The sequence below is a fragment of the Nicotiana tomentosiformis genome, chromosome 5, assembly GCF_000390325.3.
Source record: "Nicotiana tomentosiformis chromosome 5, ASM39032v3, whole genome shotgun sequence".
In the NCBI taxonomy this organism is placed as follows: Eukaryota; Viridiplantae; Streptophyta; class Magnoliopsida; order Solanales; family Solanaceae; genus Nicotiana; species Nicotiana tomentosiformis.
This window is the reverse complement of record NC_090816.1, coordinates 116,513,812-116,535,804: the sequence shown is the minus strand read 5'-3', so window position 1 is coordinate 116,535,804 and position 21,993 is coordinate 116,513,812. Positions and strand designations below refer to the sequence as shown.

General features: G+C 34.6%; 1 protein-coding gene and 1 long non-coding RNA gene across 2 annotated transcripts; both read left to right on the top strand.

Annotated features, from left to right (window-relative positions):
- The first annotated feature begins 11,818 nt into the window (after positions 1 to 11,818).
- Positions 11,819 to 14,708, top strand: LOC104086207 (uncharacterized). Its single transcript, XR_011408162.1, has 2 exons — positions 11,819 to 11,932; positions 13,662 to 14,708. It is a non-coding gene; the product is annotated as an uncharacterized lncRNA (long non-coding RNA).
- A 2,790-nt stretch (positions 14,709 to 17,498) lies between these two features.
- Positions 17,499 to 19,080, top strand: LOC138893040 (uncharacterized). The gene is made up of 2 exons (XM_070176808.1): positions 17,499 to 17,724; positions 17,957 to 19,080. The coding sequence occupies exons 1-2, from the start codon at positions 17,499 to 17,501 to the stop codon at positions 19,078 to 19,080; spliced, it is 1,350 nt and encodes a 449-aa protein (XP_070032909.1).
- Positions 19,081 to 21,993: the final 2,913 nt, after the last annotated feature.

Sequence of the window (21,993 nt, the reverse complement as noted above, 5' to 3'; positions counted from 1 at the left end):
TTATCAAAATTAAACCAAACTAACTATATCAGTTTGAATTGATTCGGTTTTGTCGGATTTTTTTTGTTTTTTTCGGATTTTTTTATTAAATAAATATTATTTCAATCTTACTTTGTTAAAGTTATGGATAAAGTTTTGATAAGTGGACATATGTTTACTAAAAAATGAAAAAATTAACAAACATATGGTTTATTAAACTATTCATATGAGAGAATTCTTTTTAGTTAAAACATGATAGTTATTTTTTTAGTCGTCTAACAATAATTTTTTTTGATGTATGCTTTCGAGGTAATTTAATAATTAAACATAAAAATCAATATGATATCAAAATAATAATATGTTCTTTTTAATTCTAAATTATTGAAATACCATTTCAAATTCGAAAAAAGAAATCTTTATATACCAATATGGAAGAACAAAAGAGATGATTGAAACATTTCGATAACACTTGATAAAAAAGTGATGCAACCCACTATTTAAAATAAATAAAAATAAATACACTTTATATTTCTATGAAATATTACGTCCCATGAGGGGATCCCAAATATTTCTAGATATTTTTTTTTTATAGAAAGTTCTATATAAAGTCTTAAAAGTATATATAAAAATTATATATTTATATGTCGGTTTTGTTCGAATTTTTTTACTCAACACCAAACCAAATCAAATCAAATCAATCGATTTGGTTTGACTTTTTGGTTTGCACAGTTTTCTGATTCGATTTTAACATCTCACACAGGTTTCGAGCACGAAATTCTGAACCGTACTGGGAGCTGCTGCTTAAATTAGTGTCATGTTGAACATTGAGCTGTTAGCTATATAACTGCATCGATTTCTATAAATATATATTAATAAGCTCTCAAGCCAGTTTTGTTCTCTTGTATGTAATCAATTTTATGACTAACAAATGTTTTCTTTGAAATAAAATAATGAACAATCCCATTAAAATGCTAGTTACATGGATCCACATTTGGAAAGAGCTACACAAATTGGCCCTTTGATGAGAAATTATGAATAATCGCTGCTTACTCGTGCTTTAATTTGGACCTATCAACCTCCTTCCACATTCAATTAATTCTAGTTAGTTCTGACTTCTCATATGAACTATAAACTCATAATTAATTTTGCAATTATGCTAGATCAGCCTTGACATGTGGGACATGGTTTCATTGTTTCGGCAACTTCTAGTATTGAATAGTTTAATAACTAAAACATTATAGAAGAAACAATAGAGAAGTTTCCAGCGCATTTACGTTTAGGGATGAAACTAAGATTTGAAGTTTATGAGTTAGTAAACTTGTCATGAAACACATACCTTATCTTAGTTACTGAGTTAGTATATTTAGTGAATTTCCTAATACAATACAACGTCTGTTAAGTATCGAGATTTACAGAGAGATTGACAAAATGTAAACTAGGGTTCATAAGTTGAGAGAAGGTTTGAGAGAAAATATATATTTTTTATATTGAGAAATGTCAATCTGGTTACAAAAATGAGAGACTCCTCTTATAAATAGTGGGCATGACCCGGTGGCCCAACTAATACAAAACAATGGACTCAATATAGATATGGACCTAAGTTACAAGAATGACCCAAATAGTTCAGCCTTTATCTAATATTCTAATAGCCCCCCTCAAGTTGGAAGGTGATAAAACCCCCAACTTGCGAAGATGAAAATGATGAGCAGGTTCCGGAATGGCCTTGTTAAGAATATTAGCAACTTGAGCATCACTAGAGACATGATCCAAGCTGAGCAGCCCATCACCAATTTTGCCTCTGACGAAATGACAGTCCAGCTCTATATACTTAGTCCGCTCATAAAATACTAGGTTGCGGGCAATGTGCAAGGCTGCCTGGTTGTCACAATACAAAGGGATGGGAGAAGAAGAAGGAAGACCAAAATCAGACAACAACCTGGAAAGCCAAGTGACCTCAGCTGGAGCTTTACTCGTGGCTCTGTACTCAGCTTCAACAGAGGAGAGAGAGAGAGAGATCACAGACTGTTTCTTGGATTTCCAGCTCACCAAACAATCACCAAGAAAAGCACAGAAACCAGTCACAGATCTTCTACTATCAGCACAATAAGACCAATCACTATCACAGTATACCGTCAAGGAAAGATCAGGTGAATTACTGAAGAAAAGTCCAAAATCAGAAGTGCCCTTCCAACACCTCAACAAGTGTAAAGCAACCTGCATATGGGGAACACAAGGAGTCTGCAGGAACTGGCTGAGATGCTGAACTGCAAAGCTAATATCAGGCCTTTTATGGGTCAAGAAGTTCAACTTACCCACCACGCACCTATACTCTTCAGGCTTGGGCAAAGGCTCACTAACAGAAGCCTTTAGTTTCTCATTAAGAGTAATGTAACGACCCGACTTGTCGTTTTAAAAATTTAAGCCCTGTCTGGCAGCATAAGGCACTGAGCAGCTTCTTATTATATGTATTGACTTGCGTACATGGTTGAATTCAGTTACTGGATGATTTGGAGTGATTTGGGACACTTGGTCCCCAAAACGGAAGTTTAAGTCTTAGGATTTTTACCATAGTAGGAACTATGTGAAGACGACTCCGGAATGGAATTTTGATGATGTCAATATCTTCGTATGGTGATTATGGATTTAGGATCGTGTCCGGAAAATTATTTGGAGGTCTGTAGAGAAATTTGGCTTGAAATGACGAAAGATGATTTTTTGGGAAGTTTGACCGGGGGGTTGACTTTTTGATACCGGGGCTGGAATCCAATTCTGGAAATTGGAATAGTTTTGTAATGTCAATTATTACTTGTGTGCAAAATTTGAAGTCATTTAAGATTGATTTGATGTATTTCGGCACAAGATATAGAAATTAAAATTTCAAAGTTCATTAGGCTTGAATTGGGGTATGATTCGTGGCTTTGATATTGTTTGATGTGATTTGAGGCCTCGAGGAGGTTCGTGTTATGTATTGGGACTGGTTGGTACGATTGGACGGGGTCCCGGGGGCCTCGGGTTTGATTCGGGGTGGTTCCGGACCAAGTTTGGGTGTTTTGATGCTGCTGGTTGCTGGTTCTGGTGTTGTTTTTCGCGTTCGCGATGAGCCTCTCGCTTTGTTGTTGGGACTTTGTTCTTCGCGTTCACGAAGAGGTTCTCATGTTCGCGAAGAAGGAAATTTTGTTGTTCATCGTCTAATTTTAGAGGCTCATATCTCGCAATCTATAAGGAATTTGGAGATGATCCAAAAATAAAAGTTGTAGCCCTTTGTTTCTATACACTATAGGTTGTCCGGGAAGAGTTTGGAAATCTCTGTTGCATAGGGTTGACTTTGGAAGCTTATATCTCGTAATCTATAAGGAATTGGGAGATGAGCAACAAATGAAAGTTATAGACATTGGAGTCTAGTTTTCAGAAAGTCAAACCATTCATCATTTGAAGTTTTGTACAAAACGTTATAACCATTATACTAGAGGCTGTCTGAGAAGAGTTTGAAAATGACTTTTGAAGAATTTGTTCATCGGAAACGCGAAGGGGTGTCGTGAACGCGAAGAACAAACCCCTGGGCAGCATAATAAAGTCCAAATTCGTATCATTCTTCCATTTTTGGACCAAGGAAGCTCGGATGAGGCGATTGTTCTAGAGTTTTTCAAGGAAAATATTTGGGTAAGAATTCCTAACTTGATTTTGGTTAAATTACATGAATCTATTGTTGTTTTTATCACTAAATTAGTGAATTGGGTTGAAAAATTTAGAAAACCCTCTTGGTTTAAATTTAAGATTTTGAGGTCGATTTGTTATTGGAATTCGATAAAATTGGTATGGTTGAACTCGTATCGGAATGGGTGTTCGAATTTTATGAAAATTATGCCGGGTTCCAAGAGGCGGGTCCCGCGTTGACTTTTGTTGACTTTTTGGAATAAAATTTTAAGTCGGCGTATTATTATCCGAAATTATTTTCGATGAATTTTAATGAAGTTGTACGATTAATTTGGATAGATTTAAGCGGTCCGGAGGTCAATTCAAGCAAGAAGACGATTTTGAAATATCGGCATAACTTCAAAGAGGTAAGTGTCTTGCTTAACCTCGAGTGGGGGAATTACCCCTTAGGCATCGAGTCTTATGTGCCATTTGTGAAATGTGAAAAGCCGTGCACGCGAGGTGACGAGTATGTACTCGGGCTTATATGTGCAAATTTTATTGAGTTATAGTCTTGGGCATATTGTGTAGTAAATTGGATAATTGTTGGCATTTATTTAGTCATTTGTTTGCCATTCTTCAATTCGCATTTATTGAATTTATTTTTATATGATAATTTGATGTGCATGTTACCTGTATATTTATGTGAATTCCGTGAGTTTGATATTCGTGGGATTTAATTTCATTATGGATTTTTCCTCTGTAAATAATTAATTAAATGAACTTAAGAAGATGTGTTAATATAATCATCTAAATTTAGATTAATGAAGGTGTGCCCTATGTTGATTATTTTTCTATCTCTATTGTTTGTTTTTGGGTGTTATATACATTGTGTGGAGCCTTGGGCTATTTGTTATGAAATTAATTAATTTTGTTATATCTTTGGAATTTGGTTGTGGCCATTCGGCAAATTATGATATGAATTGATTTTATTATATTGTCGTGTTAATTTTCCGTATAAATTGTTGTGTTGTGTGAGTTATTATTTTGGGGAGATAAGGGTGGCATTTCACCGTTGATATTATGTGGGTATAAGGGTGGCATTTCACTATTGTTATGTTTGTTGGAATATTGTCTGGGCGGAGCGATAATGGTGGCTATAGGAGCGATAAGGGTGGCAATATGAGCGATAAGGGTGGCAATATGAGCGATAAGGGTGGCTATTGATATTGTCCGGGCGGAGCGATAAGGGTGGCTATAGGAGTGATAAGGGTGGCAATAGAAGCGATAAGGGTGGCTATAGGAGTGATAAGGGTGGCAATAAGAGCGATAAGGGTGGCTATTATCAGGGACGATAAGTGATGATGTGGTGTTGATAATTTTCATGTGATGTTGTGATTTTCTTGTATTTATTTTTATACCTTGTGCAACTTGTCTTGTTGTTGGTAAATTAATAAAAGTCTGATTTATGTTGAAATTGAGAGCCTGTGGCTATTGCCAGGTGAATTATAAAATAAAATGTGGGCATGAGGTGCCGTGAGTAAATAATGAGAATATTTAGCACGTGAATTGTCCGTGCAGTTGTGATATGAAATGTGGGCACGAGGTACTGTGATGAAATGATAATGATAATGATAATTGGCACGTGAATTGTACGTGCAATTGTGATATGAAGTGAGGGCACGAGGTGCCGGGAAAATATGATGATTTAATTATGGGCACGAGGTGCCGTAAAAATATGAAAATGGGCTGAGACCCGTGTTTACGAAAAATATGAAAATGGGCTGAAACCCGTATTTTTATGATTATGAAATGAGGTGTCACATGGTGACTTTTTATTTGAAAGAATTATATTCAAAATATTTATTTGGAAGGATTTTTAAATAGAAAGTATTATAGGAAAGAATTGTATTGGAAAGATATTTATTTGAAGAAATTATATTTGAAAAGATTTATTGAAAGAATTATATTTGAAAAATAATTATTTGAGAAAATTATGTTTGAAAGAGAATTATTTGGAAGAATTATATGTGGAAGACATTTATTTGAAGGACTTGATTTAATTGGGTGTAATTGTACTTATTAATTATTGAGGGATATTAATGGTATCCTTGTTGTCTGCTGTACATATCACTGGTTGTTTCATGTTGCCCTATTATTATTTGTTTCCTATTATTTTGTATATTATATTGCATAGGTTATTAGACTAGTGAGTTTCTTGACTGTACCTCGTCTCTACTCCATTGAGGTTAGTCTTGATACTTATTGGGTACCGACCGTGGCATACTCATACTACACTTCTGCACATTTTTGTGCATAGCCAGGTATTGAAGATAACGGACTTGAGCAGAGTTAAAGAGGGATCGTAAGAATTCAAGGTAGAGCTGCTTGGTCGTCATATTCCCTTTGAGTCTTTTCATTTCATTGTATTGTTAAATTATAATCAAATAATATTGTATATTCGGTCCTCGTGATCATTCTATGTATTCAGTTAGAGTTCGTGACTCAGTACTACCAGTCTTGGGAGGTTGTATATTGTAATTATTTCCGTTGTTAGTTTTAAAAAAAATGGCTTCAAAAATGTAATGGTAATTGGCTTACCTAGTCTTAGAGACTAGGTGCTATCACGACTCCTATTGTAGAATTTTTGGGTCGTGACAAACAAGAGGACAAACGACAACAGAAGAAGCAAAAGAATCCAATAAGTCATGAACAAACTTCTTTTGATGAAGAAGAACCCCAGAATCAGAATAGAGAACCTCAATCACCAAAATATAATTAAGAGAACCAAGATCCTTAATTCTGAACTGTTCATGCAGAAAGCTTTTTAAGGAAGAAATCTCAGACAAATCAGTCATAGTAAGGATGATATCATCTACATACACAACTAAAATGACTAAAGAAGTCCCAGAACCCCTAGTAAATAGGGAGTAATCATTTAAAGAATGAGAATATCCTCTAGAACAAAGGGCCTGAGACAATTTAGCATACCATTGTATGAGACAATTTAGCATACCATTATCTGGAAGCTTGTCTCAAACCATAGAGGGACTTAAGTAGCTTGCAAACCAAAGGAGAAGAAGAAGAACAAGAAGGAGGAACAGATAAACCAGGAGGTACCTTAATAAAAACCTCCTCATCAAGATCCCCATGTAAGAATGCATTATTAACATCAAGTTGAAAAAGAGGCCAGTGTTGCTTGACAGCAACAACAATTTAAGATTTCACAGTGGACATTTTAATAACAGGAGAAAAGGTTTCATGAAAACCAACCCCCTCAACCTGAGTATCACCCCTAACTACCAACCTGGCCTTATACCTTTCCAGACTCCCATCAACTCTATATTTTACTTTGTATACCCATTTGCACCCTATAGGCTTTTTACCAGGGGTAACTCAACAATCTCCCAAGTTCTATTAGCCTCCAAAGCCTCAAACTCCTTTCTCATAGCATCCTGCTACTTAGGAATAACAACAACCTGAGAGTAAGTGTAAGGCTCAGGGATGTGGAGTTGTGTAGTGGTTGCATTGAAGGAAACAGACTCGAAACTTGAAGGAGCAGGGAGAGATGCAGAAGGAGGAAGGGTAGGACATACATAATCCTGAAGATAAGCAGTATCTTCAGGAATAGTATGAGGCCTACTAGATCTTCTAATTTGAGGAAGAGATGAAGGAGGAACAGAAGGGGAAGAGGAGCTAGAGGGAGGAGAAAAATAAAATCAGGGGAACCTGAGGAAGGAAAAGGAGGATTAGAGATGAGAGAGGACTGGGGAGAAGAAATAGGAACAAGAGGAGATATGGGAGAATGTGAATCATCAGAAAAGTGAATAGGAACAAAAGAAGAAGGCATGCCAGGAGATGAGGGAACAAAAGATTTTGAGAAAGGAAAGATGTGCTCATGAAAAGTCACATCTTTGGAGACAAAACAAGATTTAATGAAAAACTTGTAAACATTATAACCCTTTTTGGCAAAAGGGTAGCCAATGAACACACATGGGATAGACCTAGGATGAAACTTGTCTCTATGGGGTGTGGGCACAATTGAGTAGCAAAGGCAGCCAAAGGATCTGAGATGAGAATATAGAGGGGCCTTACCAAATAGTAACTCATAAGGACTCTTGTGTTTGAGAAGAGGTGAAAGAAATCTATTTATTAGGTAAGTAGCAGTAAGAAGACAATCACCCCCAAAATTTAAGGAAGGTGAGATTGAAATAAAAGAGCCCTAACAGTCTCTAACAAATGCCTATGTTTCCTTTCAACTACACCATTTTGTTGAGGGGTATGAGGACAAGAAGTTTGATGAATGATCCTCTTTTCAGAAAAGAAAAGAGAAGCAGAGGAACTGGAGCCTAACTTTAAAGCATTATCACTTCTCACAGTCTGAATTTTAGTTTGAAATTGTGTTTCAACCATAAAGATGAAAGCTTTTAACAAATCAAAAGCATTGCTCTTTTCTCCCATCAAATGTGTCCAAGTAGCCCTAGTATAGTCATCTACTATAGTAAGAAAGTATTTAGAACTAGAATGGGTGGGAGTGGAGTAGGGACCCCAAGTATCTATATGTATAGGCTGAAAATGGTGAGTGGACTGAATAGAACTATCAGGAAAAGGGAGCCTAGTTTGTCTTGCTAAGGGGCAAATGGGACATATGAAAGACTGTTTGGAGGATAGTCCACAATCAAGGCCAGAAATAAGTTTCATTTTAGAAAAAGGAATATGTCCAAGTCTATAATGCCAAACAATATCAGATTTATTGATTTTATTTGAATCAACCATGGTATTTACAGATTATCAATAGCAACATTATTAGACATTACAGGTAGAGAACAAGTAACAGAAGAACAAGAATTGACATTAACAGATCCAACAGGAAAAGTGACATGTTGGAACAACTTGTAAAGTCCATTGTGCAGTCTACCAAGCACCACTGGCTTCCTCACTGAAGGGCCCTGGAAAGTGCAAGCAGACTTGGTAAATTGTACAACATCATCACAATGAGACAAAAGCTTGTGGACAGATATGAGATTATGTTTAAAACTAGGGATGTAAAGAACATTATGAAGGATTAAGTCAGGAAATAAAGCTAAAGAACCAACATTGGTAACCTTTACTTTATACCCATTTGGAAGAGACACAAGATAAGGAATATGAAGAGTGATTATAACAAAAAGTAAACTCCTGATTGAAGTCATAAGATCAGTAGCTCCAAAGTCTATTATCCAAACAATGCCATTCATACTAGACAACATACAAGCTCCATAAGAAACACCCTCATAAGGCATAAACTTACCAGCAAAGTTAGCAGAAGCCAAGAGAGGTGGAAAGTGTGGGGAAGCAGAGATTTGGGATTGTTTTAATAAGATTATTAGCTGAGAGTATTGATCCTTGGTAAGGCCAGGTATCACAGAAGACTCCTGATTCTCAACAGGACCATCAGAACCACCAGGCACAGAAGAACCACCAGAGGATTCATGCTCAACATGTGCAGTAGTTCTGCGAGGGGGAGGTCCTTTGTTGAACTTGAAATTGGGAGGATATCTATGCAATTTATAGCATTTATCTATAGAATGCCTAGGTTTCTTGCAATATTTTCAGATGAGAGAAGACCTGGGAGCCTCAAAAGGAACCTTGGAAGGAAATGATGGCTTAGAAGTCCTAACATTGAATGAAGCAGACTGTGTGGAGAATTGGGAGGCAGAAGACACATGCCTCTGCTTCTCATCAGATAATAAGATGTTGTACATATTTCCAATAGATAGAAGTGATTTCATCATTAAAATGTTGCTGCGAGTTTGCATGTAGGTATCATTCAGACCCATAAGGAACTGATAAACCTTCTACTCTTCATCCTCAGTAGCCTTACCCCCACAAGTACAAACTCTGGCCTTATAAGAAGTTATTTCATCCCAGAGTTGTTTGATTTTATTAAAATAAGAAGCTATGTCTAAAGACCCTTGAGAGATATGTGTTAATTCTTTCTTTAGCTCAAAAACTCTGGCCCCATCAGCCTTACCATATCTCTCCTCCAATTCACACCAAATATCTTTAGCATATTCAGAGTATTCTACGCTACGAGATATTTCTTTTGACAAGGAATTAACCAACCATGACATCACAAGATCATTACACCGTTGCTACTAACGTGCCAGAGGATATCCTGGAAGTGGCTTTGTAGAGGTGCCATTGATAAAGTTAAGTTTATTACGAATGGAGAGAGCAACCAAGATGTTTCTCCTCCAGCTGCCATAACAGCTTCCATCAAATCGACTAGAGACCAAAGAGGTTCCCAGCACATCTGATGGATGCACATATAATGAATGACATGAATGTGTAAAATCATCTTCGTGAAACACAATACGAGATGCAGTAGATGAAGAAGAAGGTGTAATTACAGGATTATCATTCGTCATTGAGAGGAAATATATCAATAAGAAACAATCAGCGATTCAACAAACAAACTTATAAAATATGAAGAGAGAACTGGTTTACCCCCCTCTTTTGCAACCGAAAAGAGAAAAGCCTTGTGAACAAACTTCCGGCGGCTCAACTAAACACCGACGAGAAAACCCTAGCTCGAATCAGATGAACAAATCAGCTAGGTACAGTCAAATATCCAGAGAAATAGTAAAATCTAGCAGAAACGGACGATAATGAGAAGAAATCATCCAACGAAAACCAAACAAAACCCTAATCCAGTGTGAATGCAGTTCAAACGAAAAACTCGATGAAAACTGAATAGGTTAACATCGATGGGAAGCTAATGATATGATCTACCAGAATCTACGCTCTGATACCATGTTAAGTATCGGGATTTACAGAGAGATTGACAAAATGTAAACTAGGGTTCATAGGTTGAGAGAAGGTTCGAGAGAAAACAGATATTTTCTATATTGAGAAATGTCAATCTGGTTACAAAAATGAGAGACTCCTCTTATAAATAGTGGGCCTGACTCGGTGGCCCAACTAATACAAAACAATGGACTCAATATAGACATGGACCTAAGTTACAAGAATGGCCCAAATAATCCAGCCTTTATCTAATATTTTAACAACGTCTAAGTAAAAATGGTTGGGTTTTGTCCAATCCTTACCTAATAAGCTAGTTCCGCATGTGGTCCCGTTAGCCAGTAATTGCTATTCCTAGTTCTACACTCTCTAGTAATTATCTGATAGGATATGCTTTTTCTTCTGTTACATCTTCAAGCATAAACGGATCAATTCTTCTAAAATTTTCTTCTTCTTCTTCTTCGGTGTCGCGTACTTGATATGTTCTTCTTCTTCTTCTTCTGTGTCGCGTACTTGATATGTTCAGAGCAAACAAATTACATATATAGATAGGTAAATGATTTTGCTTTAGTTACTTAACTACGAGTTCTTTTATCCTCTTTATCAACTTGCATGTTTACCTTTCACATTTAACATAAATGACTAAATTTTAACTACTACCTTAGCACTTATGGTATGTTACGTATGTTGTATATATTTTTCATGGATATTGGTATAAATATAGGATACTCTTGAGTCTTGATTCACAAAATAGATGTTCTTACTATTTATTTTTCTTTTCTGTTTTATTTAAAAAACAAAAACGAATGTGAGTATAAATCAGTTTTGAGAAGAGTTACAAAGTCAATTTATGACATATTCATGATAAATCGAAGACTAACCACGTATGGTAAAGTATACAATATTATACAAACTTATAGGTTCTATTTCTGGAGAGAGTAAATTAACTACAAAAAAACTTACAGTACTCATGTTGCACCAAATTAATAAATTCAAAACATGTGTATTGCATGTAAACATTTATTTCTTAATTAAGATTAAATTATTATGTGTTCTAATTTAACTAGATAACAAACCAGTGACCTCGATATTATCAAACCTCAACGTTTGCCGTTGAGTTAATTTTCATTCCTTATCTATTTTTCCAATAGAAGCATATTCCACGAATCAATATAAGATGATATATATACATCTTCAACTCTCTTTTTATTTGTTATAGTATATAAATTAAACGTGACAATCCCAAAAGTAATTAAAATTTCCAAGACTTCTTGTTATTTCCAAATCTGGCAATTGGCATAATTGCCGTCATGCTTTATTACACGGAGTTTTTTCAGCTTCACACGTTTAGACAAAAAGGATGTACAAAGATCTTTGCCGGCTTATATTTTATTTATTTGCATTTTCAGTCTTATATAAAAAGAGGAAGGGTTAAATTCTCCTTCATTTTTGTGAATGAACAGAAATATGGCGAAATTTTTCTTCGTTCTCCTTCATATCACTGCGCTGTTGCTCAGTGTCCAGCAATTCGGTGGTAAGTCATAGATGTTGCCCTTTTTCTTTTTATTTTAATTTTTCTTTAAGCTAAATTTATGTCAAACTTACAAAAAAGAAAGAAAAAACAAAGAAATCATTTGCTAGGTTGGTGTTCTAGCCTCTAGGATAAATGTTTGCACTCGTTTTACCTCATAATTATATTCAATATTAACTTACCATTTAAAATTGGGAAACTACCGGTACCAGCTATGTCCATTTATAAGTAGCTTATTACAAAAATTGGTCAATTCATAAAATATTACTAATATTAGCCAAATGTTACCAATATTAGCCAATTAGTTATTTCTAGCCAAACAATGTCAAATTTTTATTTTCTTTTGAGTGGGTGTTATTAGAATAGATTGGGTACATCTTAAGGAGTTTGAATCTCAATTTTGGGATGAATTGGTGGAGTTTGAGATGTTTTGAATTGAAAATTCGAAGTAAAAGATGAATATAAAAAAAATAATGTGTATCACACTGTGTATCATTTGTGTATCACATATGTGTCATATCTGTATTAAATGTGTATCACATGTATATCCATGTGTGATGTATGTGTGATACATGTGTCGCAGAAGTATTTTTGAACTCGATTTTAACTATGAATTTTGATACCACACCAGTCCAAATCACCTTCAATCTTCCTCAAGTTTTGTATATTGACTTATCTTTATGTTTTAAAAGAATTTCAACCATACCCACTAATAAAAAAGGTCATTTTTTGCTTAGATTTTTGGAATCTTGTATATTTTTTTGTATTTCATCACCTTGTTTGCTACCTCATCCATGAATTTCCTTTCCGTCGTCTTGCATCTAATGTTACTAATCACTCTTAAAAATATGGAAGAAGATCTTTGCATGTGATTTTTGAAGAGAAAGAACCTTATTTATTTGGATTTTCAAATATGATTAATGGTTAGAGGTTGGTAAGTTAGGACTTGTTCGAGACATTTATGTAAGATAGGGAAAGTTAAAAGAAAAAGAAGTTATATAAAGTATAAACTTTTGTAATTCCTTATTACGAACTTCTTTAGCAATAATAACACTCTTCACTAATAAAATTAGTCACAACTTTGTTTTCGACAAAAATAGACGCGGCAAGAATTTTAGCCTCCTACAAACTTTTTGGATTGATGTTTTCAACGGACGGAAATTCTTAGCAATTGCGATTGTTGGACTGAGCGCTAGTAACAATGTACATGTTAAAATAAAATAAATCTATTGATAACGTAGAATATCGTAAAATAAACCTATTGATATCAGTGTAAAATATATTGATAGAGTAAAATTTCTTTATATCGTTACTGTATATAAATTAAATACTTAAATTTTTATTAAAAGAGTTTAATTTATGCGCATTAACAATTTATAGTTAAATATTTTATATGATCATACTAAGATCATGACATATAACAACTAGTAATTGTATAGATATAGTAAACCAATGTTAATGACCTTGAAATATAATGTAAATAACATGGTAAATCAAGATAAAATACATTGATACTTGATAGTAAAGCAATCCTCCTAGCTCCCCTAAATTTCGTTTGTGTGTGAGAATCTGCTTTTTCAAGTAACGAGTTTTACTTATTAGAACGGTTACTTATTATTACTATCTTTTAGCTAATCATATAGTGTAGAAATTCTTTCACACTATTCATGTATATATAGCTCCCTTTTGGAGCCTATTTCTCAATTTTTAGCTAAATTCAAAATTATTTCAGATGGAAAGAAGGTAATGATGGAGTATATTGGAGCAACAGGCAAGCCAATAACATTTGATGATGTTCCAATAGATGAGGGCATTGACTTTCATTTCATTCTCAGCTTTGCCATTGATGCAGACCATTTAGGGAACCCACAAAATGGTAACTTCTCACCATATTGGGCATCAAACCTAACCCCAGACTCAGTTGCATCAATCAAATCCAAATACCCTAATGTTAAAGCCTTGGCTAGCCTTTCGGGTTGGAGTTTAGGTCAAAAAATCCTTAATTGATACTGTTGAATTGTCTGACCATATTATCTAAAAGCTTAACTATTAGAAAGAACGAACTTTAAATTACTTAATTATATTATGTCTCAACAGGTACAAACCAGCCGACACTCACCGATGGATATCGAATGCATTCACTTCCCTCAAATCTATTGTCAACACTTATCATCTTGATGGCATTGACATTGACTATGAAAGATTCCCAAAGCACAGTGAAACTTTTACGTATTGCATAGGGGAGTTAATAACTCTCTTAAAGAACCAAAGTGTTATTTCTGTAGCAACAATTGCACCATATTATCGCACGGTTTTACCATACATAGAGTTGTACAAGAACTATGGAGATTTCATTGATTATGTGAACCATCAATTTTATACAGATAAAGTTAAAACACCAAGAGGTTATTTGAAGGCTTTTATTCAAAGGAGTCAACAGTTTGATAAGGAGAAATTAATTCCTAGTTATGAAGTGAATGGGAGAGGGATTCAAGGGAATGCATTTTTTGATGCTTTGAGATTGTTGGAAAGTAGTGGATTTCATGTCAATGGTGCCATGATATTCTCAGCCGATGCTTCTGCTGAGGATAATTACTACTATGAAAGAAAAATACAAGCATTCTTGCTCAATTCTACTAGTGTATGAACTATGAAGTAGATTACTACTATTTATCGTCTACATGCAAAATAAATGTGATAGAAGGTCAAAACGAGAAATAAAAAGAAAAGTTATAGCAAATAAAACGAGTAATATATACTTGATATGATTCTGATGTTACATTTTGAATTATCAATTATTGTTAAATTAGCGCTTTAGATTATAGTATATATTATTTATGTATATCAAGAGGTCTTCCGGAGAGTTGTATTTTGTACATGATTGTTCTACGAGTACTGTAACGATCATATGATCAGCGATGAAATTTCAAGTCTTTGATTTTTTTAATTAAGTTTGTCTAATGTTTTTAATAGTTTTCTTGTCTTCTATTTCTTCCATGGATTGCATAACTTTGTTCCTTTGTTGTTTTGCTAGAGGGGGCCATTTTAAGCATAAATAATAAATTCACAAAGAGAGGGATAATTTTATGCAAAATCTGTTTAAATTTAATACTTATGTTAACCCTATTTAGCTCATGTTTAGTTGAGGCAAAATAAATGTTAATTACTTCTTGTCTTTGATCTGTTACAAACACTAATAAAAGCAACTTCGGCAAAGAAAATAGATAGAGCAAAATATTAGTTAATATACAATGGATCTAATAATTGTAAAATTTAAATATCCACCATAAACCTTAAATAAGTAGTCCGAAGCCACTATACATTTTTTAAAATCTTATACAATGATATACTTGTTATAAGGACAAAAAAAAATAGCACAAAGAGATTGACAAGAACATGAGAGAAAGATATTAAAATAAACCTTCGGTCTTTTTCCCTTTACATAAATCCAAATCAGAGATAATGTTCTCTACATATCCTAACTTTTACCGTCTTATCTTCATTTCCTATCTTCTTCTTCTTATTTCTTTCTCAGCCATGTATAAAAATCGCTTACGATAGTTTACCCTAAGTAATTTTCTGGATATCCCCTTTTATCGAACAAGAAATCTAGGCAAGTAACACATTACTCTTTTTAAATTTAAAGTTAAAGTGGGTGAGAATTGGCATAAGTCTCCTAACTTATTTTCAAATATAAAAGGCACAGAACAAGATGTTGCAAGCATGAGGGCTTCTCCCATAAGGTTTGTTATTTTTCAAGATATGATATTTAGCTCCAAAGATTACTTTTTCCAAATCTGTTACTTATACTAAATTTACATTGTCTAGAAAAAGAGAAAAAAAAGTAAAGTTATTTTCTAATTTGGAGGAACCTCGCTGAGTGATTTTACGTGAGGCTTCTTTTTAATTATCTCATATATTTGTGGACTCATATCTTACACATCTAAATCTACAAAAGTCCGGGACTATAAAATTGTAAGACCAAAAAGATGCCTTATACAATTAGTATCAATTGTGTGAGGCACAAACGGATGAAGTGAATATGACTGTGCGAGTGGCAATGGTAAGTGGTAACAACTAGTAGTGGGTGTGTACAGTGAGCTTCAAAGGAAGACATCAACATATTTGAAGTTCTCATAAATCGTCTTCACTTTGATATTAGAATATCCCAACAATATTAAGACTGATGATGCTTCTTCCCTACTTCTGCTAGTTTGTCTTTTTTTTTTTAATTTAGTACTAGTATAAATATAATTTTATGTTTAATTTGGTAATTTTTTCCTGTAATGCCCCTACAGTGAGTCATTTATCTTTAAATTATGTCTGTTTTTAATTTATTCTGGCTGTTCTATGTCTTTTTATTTTATTTTTAATGTTTTCAACGAATGAGAACCTTTCCACGGCTCTTTTAAATTAAACTGTCATAAATTTAAGTGGGCTTTTGAAAAAGAACTTGACAAATCTGTTGACTAGGTTGTGTTTATTTATTCATTTATTAAATATAATATCCATCCAATAGCACAGATCCAAACAGAATATAATATTCATTCAAACCAGATATCAAAACATAGAATGCTAACATTCAACCAAACAGATGAAGTATACTATATAGAGAAGCTCATCCGAAAATCATTCCGGCGAGAACACAATGTATGACAAAAAGTCATAAGTTCGTAAGAATATACAAAAAAAATTACTCTTCGACCCACAATAAGTGATTTTTTAACTTTTTTTTTGTGGTCCAAAATAAGTGATTTTTTCAAATTTCAAAATTGAATTAATTATTTTTTTTCTATATTGTCCTTGGAGTAAATAGTGTTGGAGTATGTGTTAGGAGTGTTTATGTGAATAGATAATAAATGTTAATATGGTCAATTTCATTGATAATTAATGTTAAAAGCTGAATTTCTTAATCCATGTGAAAACAATCAAAAAATCGCTTATTGTGGACCGGAGAGAGTAGATTGTAGTGCCTAGAATATGCTTAAAGGCAGAATTATCTAACCATAGAATCAGTAGAACCTCCTTCATCATTGTTGGCTATTGTTTACCTGGAAAATCAACTGGTGTGAGGGTGTATTGAGATAACACTGTATTTAATTTCATTCTTGTATATACTTCCGAGTAGTTTAGCCAGTTTAGTTTGTTAATTAGTTATTTGATACACAGTAGCTTAGCTGTCAAGTAGTTGAAGTTAGTTAGTGGCCTTGTATCCAAATGTATATATACATCCCTTTGGGATATCAGAAATACAGCAATTCATTCTCTCATCTTTGAGAATCAAGTCCTCTTATCTCTTAGCTCATGCGAAGGTTCTGGAGTCCATCAATGGAGTCTCTAATCGAGAATGAGATTGGTTGTCCAAATGTATAAATTGACATGGTATCAGAGCAGAGGAACTTCCGATTCAATCGTTCCTAACATCTCCTAGCTCAAATAATCTGAACAGTGTTCTTCGATCTGCCCTAATTCTCGATCGATCTGTACGATGTGAGCTTCATCTCATCTTCAATTTTATTTTCCCAAATTCTACTCTTATTTTTTACTTTGTATCTCTTCGAATTGCAATATGGCTATTGTCGATCAAACCGATGCAACTGGTACTACCACAAATGTCGAAATTGTTGTCAATTCTATGTTGGATCCCAACGATCCTCTCTACTTACACCCGTCGGACAATCCTAGAGCTATGCTAGTTAGTGTAGCCTTCAGTGGAATTGGATATAGGTCTTGGAGATGTGCAGATTTGCGTGGTCTTTCTGTTAAAAACAAAACTTGTTTTATTAGCGGAGAATGTAAACATCTTGATCCTCAATCACCCAAATTTCGACAATGGGAATGGTGTGATGATATGGTGACCTCGTGAATTTTGAATTCACTCTCAAAAGAGATAGAAAATAGTGTGGAATACGCTAGTGATGCTGTTGAATTATGGAAAGAATTGGAAGATCGATATGAGCAAACTAATGGTGCGAGATTATATCAAATTCAAAAAAGAAATCAATGGCCTGTCTCAATGAGTTCTAGACATCACTGGTTACTACACTCAATTGAAGAAACTCTGGGAAGAATTGAGTATCCTGAGTGCAAAAACACAGTGCAGCTGTCAGTGCACCTATGGTGCTAAGGAAAGTATGCATAAGGCTGAGCAGGATAGGAGACTAATTCAGTTCCTCATGGGGCTTAATGAGATTTACACAACAGTGAGAGGTAGCATTCTCATGATGAATCCTCTTCCTTCGATGGCACAAGCTTTTTTCTTACTCATCCAGGATGAAAAGCAACGAGAAATGAAACCTCCAAATCAGATGGTTGCAGAGTCAGTTTTCCTTCATGCCAATGCCTCGGAAAATGCCAACAATTTCAGGAACAACAATTTCAGAGCCAATTACACTCCCAATGCTAATTTTCCAAATACCAATAGGTCAAGGCCCTTTTGTGACTATCGTAAACGCCCAAGACATACTAAGGACAAGTGTTTCAAGCTCCATGGTTACTCTCAGACCCCAAGAAACTATCAAAACCTCAAGTACAATAAGAACAAAAGAGTTGGGGCCAATGCACACTCCAATTTACATGATGAGTTATCTGCCAAAACTGAGGAGTTTGGACCCAAGGATGAAAGTCAGAACCTAAATCTATCTAAGGAACAATATGGCCAGTTACTCAATATTCTTCAGCATTTTAATACCAGCAGTGGAGGAGAGAGTTCACAAAACACAAACCATAGAGCTGGATCAGTAAACCTTGTTGCAGGAACTATGAATTTTGCAGGTATGATAACTTGCACATCCTCTATTGATTTTGACAAATTATCTTGTAGATGTTTCAGAACTTGGATTGACACGTGGATTTTAGATTCAGGAGCTTCAAATCATATGACTTTTAATAAGACTTCATTAGTTGATATTAGGATCTTACCCTATCCCTTATTAGTCACTCTCCCAAATGGCTATAGAGTGAAAGTAACAGATATTGGTAGTGTGTACCTTGCTCCCCAGATCACTCTACACAAAGTCATGTTTGTTCCTTCCTTCAAATTTGATCTCATCTCTATATCTTCTTTAACTGCACAACTTAAATCCTTGATCGCCTTTACTGATACCTGTTGTGTACTGCCCTTCAATGAAGAGGCCTCTGGAGATTGGTAATGTCACGACCCAAAATCCAAAAAGGTCGTGATGGCGTCGGACACTACTGTCAAGCAAGCCAACCATAATCAATTAACTTAATTACCTATTTTAGTAGTTTTGAAATAAAAAAAATTCTTTAATAAAATTGTAGAGATAAAACTCATAGAGTAAATGATAAATATTTTTACAGCTAAATTTCTAAACAATTCACAACCATTCCCAAAACCCGGTGTCACAAGTGCATGAGCATTTACTAGGGAATTAAAAATAAAATACAGCATCTGTACAGAATACAAATTAGACAGGAAAATATATAATAACTCTGAAGGAGACTCTGTTAGCTGCGGATCGTAATTTAGAATGCAGCTCACCTATGTCCCCACAATTATTAACCATACCTCTGCGCCCACAAGGCCGCTATACATATATGTACCTACACAATAAAATATGCAGCAAGTGCAGTATGAGTACGAAAATAACGTATACCCAGTAAGTATCAAGCATAATCTCGAAGTGGTAGAGACGAGATAGTCGACTTTGACACTCACTATGGGTCAATAATAATAATTAAAATAAATTGTAATTATTCAAATCATCAAAGCTCACAGAGCTAATAATAGTTTTATTCAATTAGCAGAAATAATAAAAAACCTTCAAATGCAACAATTTTTCAATTTATTTATTTAAATCATGCAATTTCAATAAAACTTCTAATTTATCAAATAGATTTACAAGATGCAATTCAATTTCAATAAATTTTTAATTTATCAATTAAATCTCAATTACAGGAATAACAATTTGATTCCTTAACAAGCAAGAATAATAATTCATTAAATTTCAAGGATTTTCCAATTTATCAATTGGCTTCGCAAGCTTAAATAAATTATTAAAGTATCTTGTAATTATTATTATTAAGCACGATTTCTGCCGAAGACGTACGACCTGATCCAGAGTGTCGTGTACACTGCCGAGGGACATACGGCATGATCCATAGATGCATCTATCCTGCCGAGGCGTTCGGCCCGCTCCACAAGAAAGGAGGACATTTTATTATGTACCTCCGGAAGAAGAGTATATTTATTATAAGATAAATTCGGGAGGAAGAATAATTTCTTTTAACAATTAATTAATTTAAACAGAAAATCAAACATATGAGATTTCCATCCTTTAATATATTTATCTAACAATTCACAATATATTCATACAAATTAATTAATATTAATTAAATAAAGAATACAATTTACACAAGTAGTTCATGCTTTGAGTCCTAAACTACCCGAACTTTAGTATTAATAGTAGCTACGCACGGACTCTCGTCACCTCGTGCGTATGTATCCCCCGCAATTAGCAACAATTATTCAATTTAATCCCTATGGGATAATTTTCCCCTCACAAGATTAGACAAGAGACTTACCTCGTCTCAAAGTCCACTTTCCGATTACCACGTCGCGTTGAATTCTCGATTCGATGCCAAAAATCCAAAACTATCCAAATATTATACAAAATAATTAATATATGTTAAATGATTCGAAATTTATCTATTAAATAAATTATCTTATCCAAAAATGGTAAAATTTCTAAAATTCACCCCGTACCCACGTGCTCGAATTCTGGAAAATTTTGGATGAAAACGTTACCCATAATCTCAAGAATTTAAATATATAATTTCTACCCAATTCCATAACTATTTTCGTGGTTAAAATTCAAAAATACCAATTTCTAGATTTTTCTTCAAAACCCCAAATTTCTACCAATTTCCATGAATTTTCACGCCTAAATTCATATATAAACTAAGTATTTAACTTGCAATAGGTAGGAATCACTTACCTTGACATAAATGATAAAAATGGAGCTCCAAAATCGCTCCTAGGTCGGCTCCCGTGGAGGAAATGAGATGAAACGAGCCAAACCTATTTTTTCAAACTTATACATTGCCCATGCGACCCTTCATCGCATTCGCGAGACCCCCATCGCGTTCGCGATGAACAAAATTCTCAGAAGTCATTTTCAAACTCTTCTCAGATATCCTCTAGTATAATGGCCATACCTTTTTGTACAAAATTCCAAATCATAAATGGTTTGACTTTCTGGAAACTAAACATCAAGGGATATAACTTTCATATGTTGATCATCTCCCAATTCCTTATAGATTTTGAGATATAAGCTGTCAAAGTTAGCCTTGTGAAATACAAATTTCTTCATCTTCCTGGACAGCCTGTAGTGTACCAGCCATACCTTTTTGTACACAAATCCAAATTCTAAATGGTTTACTTTTCTGAAAACTAGACACAAAGGGCTACAATTTTTATTTTTGGATTATTTCTAAATTTCTTATAGATTGTGAGATATGAGCCTCCGAAGTCAGACCTACGGAACAACATTTTTCTTCTTCGCGAACGCGAAGAAGAAAATCCCAGAAGCCAAATCCTTCATCACGAACGCGAGAAGATCCTCGCGAACGTGAAGAACAACACCAAACACTAACATCACCTATTGCAAAACAGCCCGAAATGATCTGAAACTACCCCGAAATACACCCGAGGTCCCCGGGACCCCGTCCAATCATACCAACCAGTCCCATAACATAACACAAACTTGCTCGAGGCCTCAAATCACATCAAACAACATCAAAATCATGAATCGCACGCCAATGCAAGCTTAATGAACTTTAGAGCTTCAAACTTCTACATTCAATTTCAGGACCTATCAAATCACGTCCGATTGACCTCAAATTTTGCACACAAGTCGCATTCGACATTACGAGCCTACTCCAACTTCCGGAATTGGAATTCGATCCCGATATCAAAAAGTCCACTTCTGGTCAAACTTCTCAAAAACCTTCAAATTTCTAGCTTTAGCCAAATAAATTCAAAATGACCTACGAACCTCCGAATCCACTTCCGAACGCGCTCCAAATTCCAGAATCACCAT

Bases quoted from the DNA above. Each gene is read 5' to 3' on its own strand.
- LOC138893040 (XM_070176808.1), top strand. From the start codon at position 17,499: ATGGCTATTGTCGATCAAACCGATGCAACTGGTACTACCACAAATGTC. The intron at 17,725-17,956 runs GTAAACATCTTG...AATGAGTTCTAG, and splicing joins TTGTTTTATTAGCGGAGAAT to ACATCACTGGTTACTACACT.